This window comes from Mugil cephalus, chromosome 8 (assembly GCF_022458985.1).
Source record: "Mugil cephalus isolate CIBA_MC_2020 chromosome 8, CIBA_Mcephalus_1.1, whole genome shotgun sequence".
Lineage (NCBI taxonomy): Eukaryota > Metazoa > Chordata > Actinopteri > Mugiliformes > Mugilidae > Mugil > Mugil cephalus.
The window spans coordinates 3,488,997-3,507,821 of record NC_061777.1 but is presented as its reverse complement, the minus strand read 5'-3'; the positions used below and the strand labels follow the sequence as shown (position 1 = coordinate 3,507,821).

Genomic DNA, 18,825 nt, shown 5'->3' with positions numbered 1-18,825 from the left:
TCTATGACATCAAATACCTAGAGTCTTCAATAGGGGGTCTGCTGTGCCATATGTGCTCCTTTGGTTGATTATATATATATATATATATATATATACACATATATATATATAATTTAAATCCCTTTAAATGCACATTAACATGAATCCAACCTATTTTAGCAAAAGGATAAAGAATAGTTTAATATTAAATGGATGATGATACATGGACAATGATACTAATAATGTATATTTATAAATAGCACTAGTTTAATATAGAGCTCATATCGTAGGTAGTTGGTCTCTACTTAATCTCTCCATCAGTTTTTTGGTCCTTGGCCTGAAAAAGACTTCTAACCTTCTAACAGTATCACCTCTCACCCCGAAGGAACTCGTGTCCAGTTTATCATGAAGAAGGGGACAATAATTACCTCAACAGAAACACTGTCCATCTTTGTGGTTGAGAAGAACAGAGTAAAAAGGACAAAACATTTCTGAATCAGTGATCAACTCAAAAGAAATATCTTCACTTCCACAGATTCATCCACTATTTATCAAGATGTTTCCTTTTAGATCAAAGTGATGGACGTCCATTCGTCTTTCACTTTCTTTAAACATGCTGTTCTGGAATAATCCCATAAGCAGATAATAACGTGATGTTGTATGTGGTGAGTGTGGTGTGGAGTGAGACAGCCTGGGTAGATGTGAGTTTCTCCGTAGGTGTGGACTGAGCTTTATCAGGCCGAGCGTTCTGAGCCGTGGGCAGCTGCTGGAGGGTTTTCTGCATTCAGAGGTGACTTGCCGGTCCCTCCTCCACTGGTTTCTACTTTGGTATGCGCTCGATGTAGGCCAGCGCTGTCTAATTCCTACCAGTCATTTTGTAGGTGTACGCTTGGAGTCCGGCCATCCGCATGCATCATCCTAAAGTCTCCCAGCATCACGTCATCCATCATCATGTGCCCCCCCCCCCCCCCCCCCCGGACTCTATTTTATCAGTGTTTTAAATCTGTTGGAGAACTGGATTCAGCTCAGATGCTTTATCTGGACTATCCTGAGTTGGCTCTGGCTTTAGATCACTCTGCTCTACATGCATTTTGTGTTTCCACATCGTGATACTGCTACAGACAAATGCTGTGTCATGGATGAATTCACGGGGGTTTTAGTAGAAAAGTTTACAAATCATATAAGTAAATAGCTGATGGCTCAGTTTTAATATTATTATTGTTACAAATAGAATTGCAATACAAATAGAATAGAATATAAATAATAAATTATTAATCACAAGACTGAATCGGGCTGATGACTCTCATTGTTCAATAAAAGAATCTATGAAGAGAAGGAGGAGAAGAAGAATAGGAAGAAGAAGGAGAAAGAGGGAGGAGGGGGGAGAATTATTATTATATTAACAATACTACTAATACTAGTACCACCGTTATTATCATTTATATTTATTCTTCTTTTAGTTAATTACTTTTAATTATGCTGTCTTTTATTTTTGGAATATGTCGACCCTCTACATCTTTTGTCGTCCCAGAGACAGAAGGAAAAAATAAAAATCTACACTCGTCAGCCACACATTATGACCACAGACAGGAGAGATGAATGAAATTATCCACCTTGTGACAATTCAGTGTTCTGCTGGGAAACGTTTGGACCTGACATTCATTCATATGGATGTTAATTGTTACATGTCACATGCCGCCCCCACCAGACCAGACCAGACTAGACCACCCGCCCTATAGCAAATACAATAAATACATTTAAAGTTACCGAGCAGTGAAATAAAATAGAAATAAAATAGAAGATAAATACTATCCCTTAACTTGTTCAACCCTTTAACATTCTTTAACACTGGGACAGCAGCAGCTTTTTGAACCAATCAAATCAGAGAGTTGTGTTTGAGTGGATGCTGCATGAAGCGATGTGTCATTTTCTTCTGATTCCACTGATAAAAGTCATTAAAGGATTCAACCAAAGCATTTTATCAAACTTTGATTCCTCAAGAACGAAGCCACTTAGAATCATTCTGACTTTTGTGATAGAAACTTCATGTAACTGGTTGTTTCCTTCATGCAGCTGTTTATCTCATTGCTCATTATTTATTGTATTAATTGTCGAAATGACAACACAGACTCATTCCTGCTGGACTACTGATAAAACACAGACACAGACTCGGAAAAAAGAGAACAAACGTGGAGCGTGTTCCTTTATACCGAAGCACTCGACCCGTGGGTGAACCCCTCTCTTTACCAGGTGTTTAGTTTTCACGTCCTCGGCCTTGAAATGAAGGTTCGCTGCCAGGTTCCTGCTCTCCCTTCCATTGTAAGATGCTGTACTCAAGAAAAGAAGCTCATTTAGTGGCAGCCCACGCTGATCGAGGATGTAAAAAAGGAACAAAGAGAGTCCTCTCTGCCATGTAACAAACAAGAGCTGAGGAACAGCATTTAGGTTACAGCTCTTCGTTTACCGTCGCCGTCTGTGCTGTTCCATGTTTGTGTCGTATGGGATTATGATTATTGACGTTATGTTAATCAGTAGAACAGCATGAAATAAACACTGACACCTCTATGTGTAGAAATAGTCTAAAAACATAAGACAAAAACTGAGATGAAGCAGAAATAATCGATGCTAACTCCACTTTACTTGGATTTTCTTTGTAAATACGAACGCAGGATGAGGTGAGGCTCAGAATACTGACACTGATTCAGTTTCTATGATTCTGGCCCCGATGTGAGAGGTCCTGGGTTCAAATCCCACACGAAACCTTGTTTGTCATCACCTGCCTCGAGTGGCCACAGCAGCAGGAAGTGACACCAGCGTGTCGAGTAAGGAACAGTTTATTAAAGGGCCCGAGGATGAAAGGTGGAAGCAGGAAAGGGACGAGCAGAAAGAAGTCACAGCCGTAAATGTCCAGATAAATTTAGATAAACAGATCGTTTATTTTCAGCACATCATCCGTTTTCATACATTACGGAAAATATACAGCAGCTAAATGGAAAAAAAAAAGGTGTCAGGCAGAAGTAGAAGCTTATATGGTGTCAACTCCTTTTCATGTTTTGTAGCATCTCAGAAAGAAAGAAAAGTTGTTTTATTTGTCTTTTAATTTTTGTTATTTTTGTTATTTTGTGTTATCTTTGGTAATGTGGGTATGTTATATGTGTATGTATGTATATATATATAATATAAAGGTAATATAATAATATAAATATAATATAATATAAAGGTTATTATTATACTATTATTTTAATACTGACAGGAAGCAAAGAAAACATATATTATTGTTTATTATGAAGAGGTGGGATAAAATAAGTTTATACTTCCTTCCACTCCTTTATTTATTTATTTATTTATTTATTATTTACTATTATTTATGTTCATCGTGTCGACTCCTTTATGATTATTTATGTTTGAAATAAACTGAACTAAAAACTTTAACAGAAAAAAAACGATGACACTCTAATCAATAAACCTACATGGATCAAATACATGATTAATAATAAGAAATATATCAAATTATAATAACATCCCAACGTGTGTTTTTGTACAATAATACGATACTTACACCTGATTGTCACAGTGTTGATTTACCTTGTGTCTTATTTTATCTTGAAATGATCTCTTAGTCTCTTGTTGAAGTTTTAAAACAGTCGGATCGTTTGTGAGCTTCAGTCGAGCCTGAACTTTATGTTGAAGTTTTTTATTTTAGGCCTCTCATAGACCACGTCTCGTTCCTGATCACATTTAGAGGTTGTTGTTAAATAATGTCAAAGCTGCCAAAAATGTGAGGATGGTTTCTTCTCTTTTTTTTTTTGTTTTAGCGCCGGTTGAGTTGCATCAAAGTCAAAAATTGATTCAGAAGCTACATGAATAGTTTCTGTACGGTGACGTCTTCCAGCAGCCGGTTTATTTATTTGATTTGTCCATATGGCTTCTTCTTTACAAAAACTTTATTTTAGTAGGAATGTGTCCTGTGTTTCTTTGCATCAGCGTCGTGTAAATGTTCACAGCGATTCCCACTGAGTAACTCCAGTGAACTAACCAGGGAGTTTTAGTGATTCTTCAGGAAGCGATTTGTCAGCTATACAGTTAAAAGTTAACATATGATTCATAGTTGTTTATTTATTTTGCTGTGGGACAGGAAACCATTGAAAACACCATTCAAGCTTTTATTTTTTCAGCTTGTTGATTAGTTTTTCCTGAGGGTAAACTAAAATTATTCAAATTAAGAGAAGGAAATGATCATTTAAGAGGTTTGTGTATTTTTTTTAAACATGCAACGTGAAAACTAATGTCAAACTATGGAAGGAGTGGTCTAGATGGCAAATTGAAAGTGTGACTTTAAGAAAAGCCTTAAAGTGTAAAATCATTAAGGAGCATGAAAATATGCAGCAGTTGAATGTAAATCAGAAGCTATTTCCTTTTTTTTCTGGCTTTTCATTCTTACGTGCTGCTCATGGATAAGGTTAACTAAACTTTTGTACATGAAAAGCAATAATAAGCTATGTCTTTGTGTGTGAAATCGATTATGTCACGATACATTTAGGGTTTTATTTTTCCTTTCACTGTTAGTTGGATTTGTACACAAATTGTTGTTTCTTTGTGTTATGTGTGACTGGAAATGAACCAGATCATGTGATTATCAGCTGTATCTGAAATAACACAGCCGGTCACTTATATATAGTTTTGGTGATTCTAAATGATCATAAATGCTGCTGAATATTTGGTTTTGGTCGAAGCATTAACGAAGCACTAACGAACCCTCTCCTCTCTGTGTTCTGTGTGTTTCGTGGTCCCGTCTCCATCCAGGGGAAGCTGGTGAAGTACTTCAGCCGCCAGCTGTCCTGTAAGTGTAAAGTGGCCTTAGAGGAGCGCAGCGCTGAGCTGGAGGACTTCCCTCGCCTCGGCCACTGGTTCCGCATCGTCAACCTGAGGAAGGAGGTCACAGAGGTAACGCCTGCTGCCACATAATAACTGTGTGACTCCCACCAGTCGTCAGACTGTTTCCATTTAGATCTGAATCTCTAATTCATTTATTTCAACTTGTTCCTTCGCTCCTTTGATTTTTCCGTTTATTTTATTTCAAGCGGAGGTGATCAGCAAATATGTAAGTGTATGTATGTCTTGCATACATTTTTATTAAGAGGAAATCAAATATTATGATCATGTATTTACAGAATACATAATTATTTATTATGGAAACAATCACTTATTAATAAAAAATGACTAGATATCACTAAAACGTAACTAAATAACTAAATAACCGTCTAATTAGCTAGTTATTTAATATAAAGGAGTGTGTGGATTTATCACATGTCAACAGTGTTACTGTAATATAACTATAAATAACTCTCAATTTCAATTTACTCAATGGTACATATACTATTTAGAAGAATCTTTATGTAAAAATGTCATGTGGTGACTAGTTATAGGCGCCATGTTGATTTTCAATGATACCTGTCAACTCAGTTAAACTCAAAAAGTCCCATAATTATATATTGACCCAGATAATTAGGTCCGGTTTAAAATTTGTTAAAGATCTGGAAAAGACACAGAAATCATGGACGGTGCCTCCTGAGCGCTCGTCTTTATCTTAACTAGTATTTTTCTAAGACTACGATAACACAGTACAATACATAGGTTATTTTTAGGTATAGAGAAAACCTGAGTCAGTATCTTAATGAACTATCACCTTACAGATTGATGCAGTCAGGTTAAGTATTTAATGATTCCATGATTATTTTGTGACCGTGTGCTTTAGTGGAAGGTTTGTCGTTTATCCCTGACTTAAAGACATTGTGTCTTGCTGCACATGCAAGGAACAACACAACCTTCCTGAACTAGTTCCAACAAAGTTGGCAGCAGCTCTGGCCCCTGCTCACACCTTAGAATCAATGCATACTGTTCTGAATTTAAACTCAAATCTAACCATGAGGTTAAAGCTGGAAACAGAAGAATCTTGATGTGACATATGGGCCTATAAATAAAATAAACATACTGTAGGTCTATTATGACTAGAGTTTACCTGCTGGAGCTACATGCTGTAAATAAGTAAATTATAGTTTTTGTTTTGTAGTTTGCAGAAAGTTAAAAGCACAGTTGCTATTTTAACCTCCTGAAACCTGAGATATTCATGTTTAATTTCTCCATTTCTCTTTATTTGGGATCATTAGGACTTAAGAACTATAAAAACTAAGCATCGTCTTTGAACAGGAAGTAGTTTTTAGAAGAAAAATGATGTCCTCATGTGTGGACACAGGGATTATTTCACTGAATATTATAATAAAGTTAACAATATGTAACAAAATATGTTGATTTTCATGTCTGAACGCGACTGTGCAAAAGCAAAATTGCAAATAATGAAATCTGAATGTGCTCAACTGAGTACTTGCTAATTAGTTATAGGTTGTTACTATTGATAGAATTTACCTGTTATAATAAACTAGAAAAGTTAAGTTAAGCATAAAAAAAAGAAGTTTAAACTGTAAAATGAGGTTTTGCACATTTTTGCACTTTTGTTACATGATCAATGACGACCATCATGTTTTTACACCAACTAGTATCTAGTTAAGAGGATAAATTAAGTTTAAATGAAGCAGAATAAGAAGCTGAAACAAACCTGGAACTTAATGTCCTCATATGAGGACGCAGGGTCTCAGGAGATTAACGTTTTAATTTAATTTACCAAGTCAACCTAAACAGCCTCTGCAGAGTTAACAGTGCACATTTCAGTGACACGAACAAAATCAGCCTTTTGTTCTAACACTTAAATACATGTGAATGTGACTGTTTGAATAAACTAACGAGATAATCTGTGTTGCAGTGAGGCCACCTAGAAACATCTTACAAGTTACAGGATTAAATAAACTGACCTGAAATAAAATTTAGTTAATCTTTACTACTTAAAGGTCATGAAGGATTTATCCTTCATCATCAGTGAAACTAAACGAACATGCTAAGCTAACGAGTGCAAATAGATGCAATAATACATGTTTATTAACCATTATGTCTCTGGATGATCAGATAAATGACTCTAATGAGGATTCACTGAGAAAGTCTACGTCATAGATCAATAAATACTGTTGAGTTTAGTTCAGGGGTCTTCAACGTTTCATTGCCACCTATCACAGGGCTAACGCAGAGACGAGCAACCATTCAGCGGTCACTAATCAGCCTAACGAGCATGAGGGGGGAGGAAACGGAGGAAACAGACACAGGGAGGACATGCAAACAGAAAGAAAGACCCTGAGCTGGACTTGAACCTGGAGCTTCTCAGCATCAGGAGGCATCAGTGTTGCTTTTTTTAAATACACATTATTATTAACATTTTGCATTCAGTATTAAGCCCTTATTCCTTTACTAAAATATATTCATGTTGATGTGCGTTTAAAGAACTATAAACATATATAAAATGTCTAATCAACCAAACATTTTGCCACCGTTTAGTGGTTTAGTTTATTTCAAACATGTAAAAAGCAAAAAAAAAAACTAATAATGATCATAAAGGAATGGACACAATGCAAATAAATAACACAAAATAAAAATAAAACATATTCCGTATTCATGCCCAAAAAGGAGTGAGAAGAAAGATTATATTCACCTGGACAAAGTCTGTCCTGTTGATTCCCATTTTTAATGTGATGTGTTCTGATTTTCTCAGGGGAGATGTTCTCCGTTCTTGACGTGGAACCGTCTGCACAGACTGATATAGTGTCTGCGGACATTAAACTGTAGCTGCCAGGCGTCTTTTCATAATACAACAATAGTTGATGTGACTTCTTCTAATGTGTGATGTGATGACAGATAATTGTCCCACTAATCGGCAAGAAAAGCGGAAAAACTATTTGGTTTCTGTGCATGTGCTGCTGAACCGTCTGCTCCATCAGCGGTGCAGATTATGTACTTTATTACTTATTTTGTGTGCACGCTCTGCAGGAGATGAGCCCCGGCGAGGTGACGCTGGAGGGTCTGCTGGAGATGAGCGAGGAGCAGGTGTGTGAGCTGCTGCAGAAGTTTGGTGCCAACGAGGAGGAGTGTGCCCGACTCAACGCCTCCCTCTCCTGCCTCCGAAAGGCTCACCAGCTCGGTACGGGTCCACGCGCACGCACACACGCACGCACACACACACACACGCACACACACGCACACGCACACACACACACACACACACACACACAGAAAAAACAAATAGATTAGATTTTTAAAGAAACACCTCCCTGTAGCACGTTGGACTAAGTTTCTTGCCCACATTTGACAACAATCAATTAAAAAAATCGTGCTTTATGGAAGATATTTCCCATATTATTTGAAAAATACAGAACAGCAATAATGGAATATAGCAGTCCAACCACCCGGCTATGTGTCCTTTGGCACTGAAGGAATAAAAAACTTTTATGTTATTTTATCAACTCTCTTTGTCACAGTTTTTATCCCCTGATGATGAAGTCGTCCAACGACACCCAGAAATTTGGGAAAATCCCTGAAAATATTTATTTAAATAGAGTTAAAAAAAAGCACTATTTGAACCTGAAGCATTTTTATATGTTTGCAGAGTAAAAAATGTTAAAACGTCTGATCATCCTAAGCTTCAAGCAGAAACCATAATTTAAAGTTCCTATAGGTGGTGCTGTTTTCCCGTTGTGTGGATCCCTGCGTCTTCACTCTTAAATCAGCTGTAATTCACTAGAACTGAATCACTACCTCTGGGCCGCGGCTCATCTCAGGAGTAAGACTTTCTGACACCTGTGTTCAGAACAACGCTTTTCCTCAAGTGCATAATCAATAGTTTATTCTGATGCATCATTGTTGCCGCAGTCGTACACAGAAGTGTGAGTAATTTGTGAGGCCTTTGTAAGGGTAATCATATTGTCTGTGAAGGTTCTCCGTCATCCAGGTCATGATAGATCCAAAAAAAACAAAGCTAAAAGCAAGGGCGGCTGGATTCGTTGCGGTTTTTTTTTTTGTTTGTTTTTTTTTTTTTTTTTTTTTGAAGAAGAAGAAGTTTAATAGAAGGTTTGAGCTATTTTCTTTAGAACAGAAGGTGTGAAACTCGTATTAGTTCGGCTAAATTTGATCTCAAATGGGGCTGAACAAGTAACATATTAACACAGGGTTTAAAATGATAAATATCTAAAAAAAAAAAATGGATCGATCTGGGGTTTTTTTTTGTTTTTTTTTTAAGGTGAAATGTAAAATGCTAAAAAAATGAAAAGTACAGTGATTCATGTGCAACTTACAATAATAAAAAAAAATCAGTCTTAACTTATTGATGTGAGCTTTAATCATATTTAATCATTTGGTGACATAACAGCATAAATATTCAGATTAATGAAAACAAGTTCCATAATTTATTTACAAGATACACAACTATTTATTCAAATGCCATAAATTTTATTTATTTTTTTTTTTTTATAGTGAAGTCAGGAAATTAGAGTCTGGAATAAGTATGGAAGTTTGAAATTTCAAGTGTGTAGGAACCCTTTTATTTTAATGCAAAGCAGTATATAAGTAAAAAGTTTCCTTTTACTAAACTTGTTAATAAACATTCATTTATTTTCTGTAGCTTCTTGTCCTCTGGAGGGTCACGAGGGTCCCAGCTGCAACATGTCTTCTACGTCATTTAAAAAAACTTTGCAAATTCATCCAGCAGGACAGATTGGACCCTCAGGTGGTCCAGGTTTGGACCACGGGCCATGTGTTTGACAACCCTGGTTTAGAACATTTGAGGATGGTGCACGCTTGAAACTGAAAAATGCAATTAAAAATATTTGTTGTTATCATTGCAAAAGACTTATGTCACCTTAAACCATCGGGCTTCTCTGTCTTTTGAGGACAACATGAGCAGCCAAACGTCTTCAGTAAAACTCCAGTTGTCTTTGGCTCTAGGTAGAAAATGGATGGAATGAATAAAAAGATGGGCCAAACATGAGCTCATATTTTACAGTTTTCAACAATTTGAACAATAATACAGTAGATTGTAGACATGTTATAAATATAAAATATTCACAGCGTTCAAGATGTGACACTTGTCACTTCCACAGTACGTTAATAAAAACACACAGAGGTGTGAAAAGCTGTCTGTCCTCGTCCCACTGTGCTTCTGCTCTGCTTCACTACAACACGTCACTGGAACGAGGAACAAAATCAAAATGCACGACCCAAGACAGAGGTGGTGGATTGAAAGTCTTTACTTGAGAATACTGGCAAAGAAAACAGAGAGCAGAGATGGACCGGCGGCACAGTGGGCTAAATACGAGGGGAACAATGGGGCACAGGTGGATGGAGCTGCTACAACCACAACCACAGGGGGACAGGAAGTGAAGACAGAGGATAAAGTAACTTTCAACATAAAACAGGAAATGCCCCAATAAAAATAAAAAAAGAGACAGAATTAAACATGATCATGATAGAAAAAGATCATCACGGGACAAGATATTCAGAATCTACAAGTGGAACTATACAAGGAATATACACGGATCAGGCATAACATTATGACCGCCTTCCTAATATTATGTAGTTTCCTCGTGCCTCCAAAACAGTTGTGACTCATCAGAGAATGGACATGGGTGTTCTGAGGGTGTCCTGTGGGGTTAGTGGGGGGGCTTTTTAGGGGAGGGACCTCTGTGGATCATCCCACAGATACTTGATCAGTTTGGGATCTAGTGAATTTGGAGCGCAGGTCAACACCTTGTTTTTTGAGTTGTTCCTTAAGTGTTTTTGTGTGTGTGCTGCTGCCATCAAGGAGTGTCATTGCTATGGGGGTGGGGGGTGCCTGGTCTAGTTTAGGTGGATGCTACATGTCTAAGTAACATCCTTATAAATTAGTGCTAGGTCCAAACTTTTCCCAGCAGAACATTTAATTGTTACAAGATCGTCAATGTTGCTCCTGTCAGTGGTCATAATGTTGTGGCTAATCAGTGTGTGTGTGCAGTATATTATCTTGACCTGTCTGTTTAGAGCTAGGAGACACTTAATTGGGTCAGTTGTTTCTTGATGTCTTGTTTTATGTGTTAAACATCTAAAATTAGACGCTTTCTCTTCTACCAGTTTTGCCACATTTTTAAGCGAACGCATCCACTCGTGTTTTTTATGGTGGGAAAAAAAGTGAACAAGAGGTTCATGTTGCCTGCTCTGGATGTCACAGTTTGTCCCACTGTTGAACACTAGGTGGCGTTGAAAGACCGCATTCTGTTCTCAGGGACAACATTTGCAATGATGCACGTGAACCCGAAGGGGGCAGTAGAGCATCATTAAAACCGGTGAACCAGTAAACCGGTTTGAAGCCGTGTCTGTTTTCTCCTCTGCTCCCACTCCCACACACGCACACACATACACACTCACAGACACACACACACACACACACACACACACACACACACACATTGTTCTGTAACAGATGTCCTTTGAGACACAAGACTCTGCTGAATAATTAAGCAAATTAACTTGATGGTGAGTTTTCCTTCAGCGTGCCCTCGACAACACTGCACTTTATGAAAATAGCGTTTTATCAGAGGAGGTTTAACTTGGTTGTTGATGTTCAGACAAACATTCTTTTGGGGGTTTTTTTTGTTTGTTTGTTTTTTTGTTTTGCAGCACATCCTTAAAATCTTTGTGGAGCTGCCAATGATTAGAGCCGTCTTCACTCAATATTCCCACTCTGCCAGAGTTGCTGGTCTTCCTGTGTGCATCTCTATTTATTTATTTATTTATTTATTTATTTATTTATTTATTTCTCCTCATTGTCGTGTCGTTGTAGCACGAAGGCAGGTGTTGTTCAGAAAAGACGGGACACAGAGAGGTGGGCGTTCGCTGCGAGAGTATGTTCACAGTTCATTCCTCAGTCCAGCTGGGTTCAAGGCTTTAAGTGTCCACATCATTGTCTGGATTTGCGAATCGCCCTCGAGGTGACGAAAGAAAATTCTCCAAACTGAAATGCCGAACACAGCTGAGGCAAAAATCTGCAGAATCTGACCTTTGACGTGGCAGTAGTAAAGCTGCACGTCATTATTCTGGATGAGTTTCAAATTAAAAACTGGTACCTCTTACATACGCCCAGTTCAGAAACCGTGTTCGAACAGAGATGCTTGATAGGTGGTGTGTTATTGTATGACTCAAGTTTACTTTCTATTTCCTCCTGCTCATTGTTTGTCTTTCCCCCCCTCTCTGCTTCTGCTTCTTCTCCGTCCTTGGCTTCCACCTGCCTCCCCTCCTTCTCCATGGCTCTCCAAAGACAGAGTCTGGCCACACAGAGCCACTAATGGGCTCTCTAACAGGAGGGGGGGGGGGGATCTCGCTAGAGATGTGTGAATGCACCACAACCACCACCACAACCACCACCACCACGCAGAGCTCCAAGAGGCACTTTCAGCCGAGACAAATTCATAATTCACGTCTTCGTATTCTTACCCAGATGGAGAAGGAGATGCGTCACAGCTTCAAAACCGCTGCCACATGTGCAAGATGTGCACATGTGTTTTTAAAGGGTTAAACGATCCCCAAGAGAGACGTGTTTAGCACTTGAATTCTGTTAGGCAAGAGGCGGAGGATGTTCTCACATCTCTCTCTTTTTTTTTTTTTTTTTTGCTGCAAAAGTAAAATTCAACCGTCATGAATGAAAACAGAAAGGAGGATTTACAGATTTATGCACATGTTTTCTTTTTCTTTTTTTTATTCAAAGAAAATGTGTTGTTCCAGCCGATGAATCATCGTGAATTATGACAGAGTTGGCAGACGTGGACATTTCGCTTACAAGCCTCGGCGGTTTATTCACCGCATCACCGAAGGACGGGAGAACACAATGAGCGAATGCACGTTGCTCCGCGGTGCAACGGTGGAGGAAGGAAACTAATGCAAGTTAATAGAATTTTTTCACTACGGCCTCTTGGGATTGCGGTCCGCGGGTTGCAAACGAGGATGAGTCATACAATTCGGAGGCAGCCGGTCGGTCCTTTGTGCCGCAATATACACACATTATCCAAGCCCGCCCCTGTAGACGAGTCCACACACAAACATTTTCACATGGAGAATTTCTTGAAGGCTAAATCCTGCTGCTGATCAAGCTAACGGTGTCGATCTTTGCCTAGCATGACTGGCCTCCCCTGTGCCTCTCTTCTGTAATCTTTGACAGCTGAAAGGAATGTCCCTGAGCCCTACCCTGAGACAGCTTTGCATGCATATAAACACCTAATTGGCTTCAAATGCCATCAGTGAGAAAAAGAGGTGAATAAAATAGAGGCAGAGGATATGCGAGGAGAGGGATTGAAAGGAGGAGAAGGAGGAGGAGGGGAAAGGAAAGCGACGAGGGTGATGTGAATGATGTGGAATAACACGAGAAAAAATCAGGGTGAAATATAGGTGATAGCAACAGGAGGCGAAGAAGGAAAGCGACCAGAAGAAGCATCGACGCCCGTCCTCCTGAGCGCCTCTGGGTGGTCCCCATCGGCTCTTCCCTAATTAGCAGAATCCAACTTTGAGTCCCACTGATTACGCGGCAAGAACGTCCACAGACCCCCTTCGACTCAAAAGAGTCGGGATTAAAAAAGTTACACTGCGTCTATTGAACGCAGCCGCTGCCCTTTTCGCCAAATCCTGTTTACAGTGGCAGCGCGATAGACCGGCGACTGTCCTACTGGCATTTCACTGCCATTTAGCCTAAAGAAGCAACACATCTAGAGGTAATTAGTTCAATTATGAGGCTGTTATCTGCCTTTCTCAAAGCCTCGCTGCATGTTAAGATTGCCCCCGTTAATGGTGCTGGGGCGTGCTATTTGCATTAATCACTGCAGAGGAGAAGCGGCTGTGAACGCTTCAAGGTGCATTGTTTTGGTCCGACAGCTGATGTGGAGATGCAGGGTTGTTCTGCAGAGAGAGGAGAGAAGGCAAGATTGATGACGGTTCGGGTGCGGAATAAAATTGCAAAGTTTTGCAAAAAAAGAAAAAACGTTGGGATTGAGATTTAAGGGAGGGCGCTAAAGAGAATACTTGTTTTCAGGTGGTTCAATTAATGACACTCTCAGCAGAGAACTTGTTTTCTCAAAACATTACGATGAGTAATGGTTTCCTGCTTTTCCTGTTGAAGGCGGAACAGTCCTTAATGGCAGTTTAATTGAACTGATTCAGAATACAATGACTCGTGGTGGGAAGTTGCTATTCCATCCGTCAAAGTCTTCATAACTAGCAATGAAACAATAAACTCGTGGGCGGCGCTCGCCAGGGGTTGAAGATTTTTTTCTAAAGTCGACAGTCGATGTTACGTGATGAAAGTCGAGCGGACACGGACGTCACTAATAAAAACACAGTAGAAAGTAATGAAATCTAAATTCTTGATCTGGATACATACGCTGAGAACAGACAGCTCATGCTGCAGAAATGCATAGCCTGTATAAAAACAGGCTGCAACTCAGCACCAATGAAAGCATTTAATAGTTCTCCACTCTGTGTTGTTAGATGGGACAGTGTAGCAGGTATTTCTCTGAAGCCACAATACAGACAGTATGATGGTTGGTTTTGTATTTAATTTCTTTTAACTCCTAAAGGAAACTTGTAGGAAACTAACTTGTAGTTATGATTCCTTGACATCTCAATACCTGAGAGGGCATCCACTCGTCATTCAAAGCAAAATTATCCTTAACTCACGTAAGTCACTGTTATAGAAAACATCACACCCAACCAAACCGGCTCTAAATACGTTGGTTTCTGCTGGAAAGTCGGAGCCGGACTCATTTCTCAGCCTCTTTCAGGCAGTTAGCTTAGCTTATTATTATTCACTTATCCTGAGGTAAATTCTGTGGAGCTTTAGCTGCTAAATTCTTAACCATGTTCACCTACTAGCGTCTTGTCCAAGATACTAGTAAAAAACACATTTAAATCCATGATGCCAGGAGAGAACCAGGAGATAACGCTCTGCAGGTTCATCCTTTACATCGTCACAGTTTTTTTTCCATATGTATTTTCACTGCGGCTTTAACTAGAAAGTTTTCTCGTTCAGTTTGCAAACACAGAAATGTAAAACTCCCAAGTCGACGCAGTTACATGCTGGAACAATTTTTTGATAAGCTTATCTCTTTTGCTCGGTGGTTCTTTGTGTCTTTGTGTCAGGCTGCCAACTTCACTTTGCAGTTTATATGAATCGGCCACAACATTATGACCACTGACAGGAGACGTGAATAACACTGATAAACTTGTAGCAATTCAATATTTTGCTGGAAACGTTTGGACCTGGCATTAATGGGGGTGTTACTTAGACATGTAGCACCAACCTAGACCACCTCGACCAACCAGGAAGCCCCCATCACATAAGCAATGCAGCCTGACACAGACATACAGTTAGTATCAAATCATGTTAATGTTTCAGCTTCGGGGGTTGAAAACTCACCACTTCTAAATTTTTCTGCCTCATGTATAAGTATTTCTTTCTAGTCCCGTTTTTATTGTAGGGTTTGTAGGAAAAAATTGGTCTGGTCAAGATTTACATTTGTGTCATTATGAGAGCTGGTGAATGGGCCAATGATTGCTTCCTCATAGCTTAATCATCCATTTCTGTACAGTTTAATGCAAATGAATTATGCTCGTTGTGTGTACTGCAGCACAGCTCAGATAGTGATGAGAAGAAAATGAGCAATAAAGAAAAATAAACGCGGTCTTGAAATTCAAAGCAGGACTCTTGATATCAGCAGGCCGCTGCCTTGTTGAAGCGCCTTGTTAGCTTCTGGAGGTTCTGATAAATTAGAGGACTTAATACCTTTCATTTTATTTCAAAGCTGCCCACAACTGCAACTTCTGAAGTGTACTAACAAGCCACGGGGCGTTCAAATGAACTTAAATCGCAGCTCTCCAACAGTTCTTATTATTTCTGCTGCTCGTGGTTTGCCTCAAGCTTTTGCTGAGGTGATATTATGTGAAACAAGGAATTCATAAGTGCGGTCCTGTTACTATTTTGCTGAAGCAGTTGCTAAGATACGAGTGTGCTTTCTTTATGAGTTGACTCATTACTTGAAGCAGCAGTTTTGTGAGCGTGTTTCAAGTTTGATAAATCTCTCGCGGAGATATTTCACTCGGGTGTCAGAGCAGTCGAGCGGATTTCAATCAAAGGGGATAGGTCGACATTGGCAAAAGAAAAAAAAAACACAAAAAAAAACCAAGCATACACGCACAAATTAGAACCAGCCTGTGTGTCAGGTATTAACCACTTTTCAACTTTCTCAAAGCAACGACACCTTCGGCGGTGTGAACTCTTCATGCTGTTAATTAAATGTGCACGTCAGGGTCAAGCTGAACTTTTGCCGAGTATCCAAGTGGTCTGTCTCGGTTTTATTTCTACTAATAAAGGAGGCTCGCTCGAGCATCCCTTCCCCTCATCCATTCCTACATTTGTAGATGAGCACTCTCTGCAGCGGCCACTCATCCTTCCTGCATCTTGAGGTCTTTCTCAAGGGCTTTGTGAGGGCGACATGCGGGTCCAGACACATGTGTAAGTGCTTCCCTCAGGCGTTCACACGGCTTCACTCAAGAGATTCTGATTAATTCCCATAGGTGTGAATTACAGCTTTCAGCGGCGTGCGCGCTCAGACTGATCAATCCGAGCAAATGCAATCGATGTTCCCCCCCCCACACACACGCCGTCACGAAGGGAAGTGACAAATTAGCAGTTTAAACTATTAATACACCGGCATATGTTCAAAAGTATGCTCTCAAGTTTCCCCCCATTTCACATTTTGTACTTTCCACAGAGACATAGGGGATGCATAACCATGCACCATGTGGTGCTGAAAAAGCAACAGGTTTCCACGACAACCGAGACAACACCAGCTTTGCTGATCAGAAAGAAGCAGGAACTTATAAGCGATGCTCTCTGGTTCTCTGTGGTGTTATGTTTGCTCAACAATCTTCACAGCCTTTAACATACCCTGGCCCCCTTTTTATTTATTTATTTATTTATTTGCAAGAAGCCACTAATTATCTTGTACCTCTCTAGATTCCTATTTGCAATTCTCCCAATTTCAAATTCATGATTCGAGATCACTTTATTGATTTATTATTTTGTCCCAGAGCCACAAGATAAGAAAACAACATATGTGAACATATACCTGACTCCAAAGTCACACCCACGCATTTCAGTCACGCCACACATAATTGAACTCTGGCTGAAAAATGATAAAGCCAATCAGCCAATCAGAAAATGTCATCGGCCAATCAGCCAATCAGAAAATAGTAATGGCCGTTGCCAGGTGAAATAGGAGCGCCATAACCACGCCTTCCACAAATGCGTAAAAATGTGGACTCGTCGAAGAAGAAGTGGAAGTGCATGATCCGGTAATCACTTAATTTATTATTAGAATTATTATTTATTTATTTTTTTCACAGAAGTCGCTTATTACCGTCTAGGAACTAGGAACTATGCAGGACATTTGCTAATTCGCACAATTCAAAACTGAACACATATGAATAACACATAAGAATAAAATAAAAAATGAGGTAGAAGTAAAAATCTTCGAAAAAATATACACTACAATTTACATAAAATAAACAGTAAATACATTTTTTTAGTTAAAGTGTATAAAATAAGCTAATTACTTGGACTTGCGGCTGTTCATTCGGCGCATGCGCACAAACAACCATAACAGAACCGCGTGTGCAGTTTCTTCTGTCTTGGTGAAGTATCCGCTGTTTGTATTAGTCTACGTCAGTTCATTAGAAAAATATCTGTCTTTGTAGCTGCTAATTGTGCTCACAGGCTAGTTTCTAATTGTGCCCGCTAGCCTGTAGCTTAGCCTGTAGCTTAGCCTGTAGCTTAGCCTGGCAGCGGGGTTGAAAAGAGCAGTGAGACAGACACAGACCAGTAAACACGTCATCTGTGCACGCAATAGACTTTAAAACCTGCTCATATAAAAACTCGTCTTCATACTGATGTGTTTTCTCTCCTGTATATTATTGAAGCAGAGCTCAGTCTGGAATAGACTGGACTCCGCTAACCAAGGACAAACAAAGTCCTTCCACCTCCAGTGAAAAAGCTTGATAAATTAGAGATAGCGCGGTGCTCTTTTTGCTCCAAAAAACATAGATTTTAACCTTTACTTAGAATGTTTTTGGTAAATTACTGAGATGAAACACAGGCCCCTGCATTAATTTGCTGTTTCACTTGAAACTATTACAACTTTTCAACCGCAGGGCACAAACTGCCTCCCTGCTTCTGCTTTTTATTTCTTTTTTTTCTTTTTTTTTTTTATGTTAAACATGACCTCTGGCAAAACCTGCATAGTCTCAATGCTCGGTTTAAAGAAAAAAATAAAAATCTAACACACTAAAATTATTTAGAAAAAGGAAACAAGACCCTTGAAAAATTGTCTATGTGTCCCTCGCGTCTTCCATTCCCGCAACTCCCTGTTCCTCGAGGCCTCGTCTTCATAACATTACAGATGAAGAAGTGCTGCCGGCAAGTTTCCAGCCCCAGGTTTGGCAATTCAGCCGGGACCTTTTATAGCAGATTCTTCTCGTGGTTCATTTGATGTTGCTGGTGTTGATATTGTGTTTGAAGTTTATGTTTTTTGATGCTCATGGTTCCTTAGAGACGGCGTCGCAGGGAAAACAAAATAATGACACAAAATGAAATAAAAAAAAGAAATAAAAAGAGTCGGTTGACAGAAATTTGCAATCAATGCCTCTTTTTTTTTCTTTTTGACTGCAAGTCAATTGTGACCACACCGATCAGCCATAACATTATGACCGCCAGTGACAGGAGAAGTGAATAACTTTGACCATCTTGTGACAATTGAATGTTCTGCTGGGAAACTTTTGGACCTGGCATTCAATCATGTGGATGTTCCTTAGACAGTAGCACCCACCTGGACCAGACCC

General features: G+C 39.3%; 1 protein-coding gene across 3 annotated transcripts in view; it reads left to right on the top strand.

Annotated features, from left to right (window-relative positions):
• Positions 1-18,825, top strand: part of ksr2 (kinase suppressor of ras 2) — a 127,378-nt gene that overhangs the window by 8,737 nt on the left and 99,816 nt on the right. For all 3 annotated transcript variants that reach the window (XM_047591088.1, XM_047591090.1, XM_047591087.1), the window contains exons 2-3: positions 4,783-4,923; positions 7,909-8,059. In XM_047591088.1, coding sequence (XP_047447044.1) covers positions 4,783-4,923; positions 7,909-8,059 — 292 coding nt within the window. The remainder of the gene's footprint in view (positions 1-4,782; positions 4,924-7,908; positions 8,060-18,825) is intronic.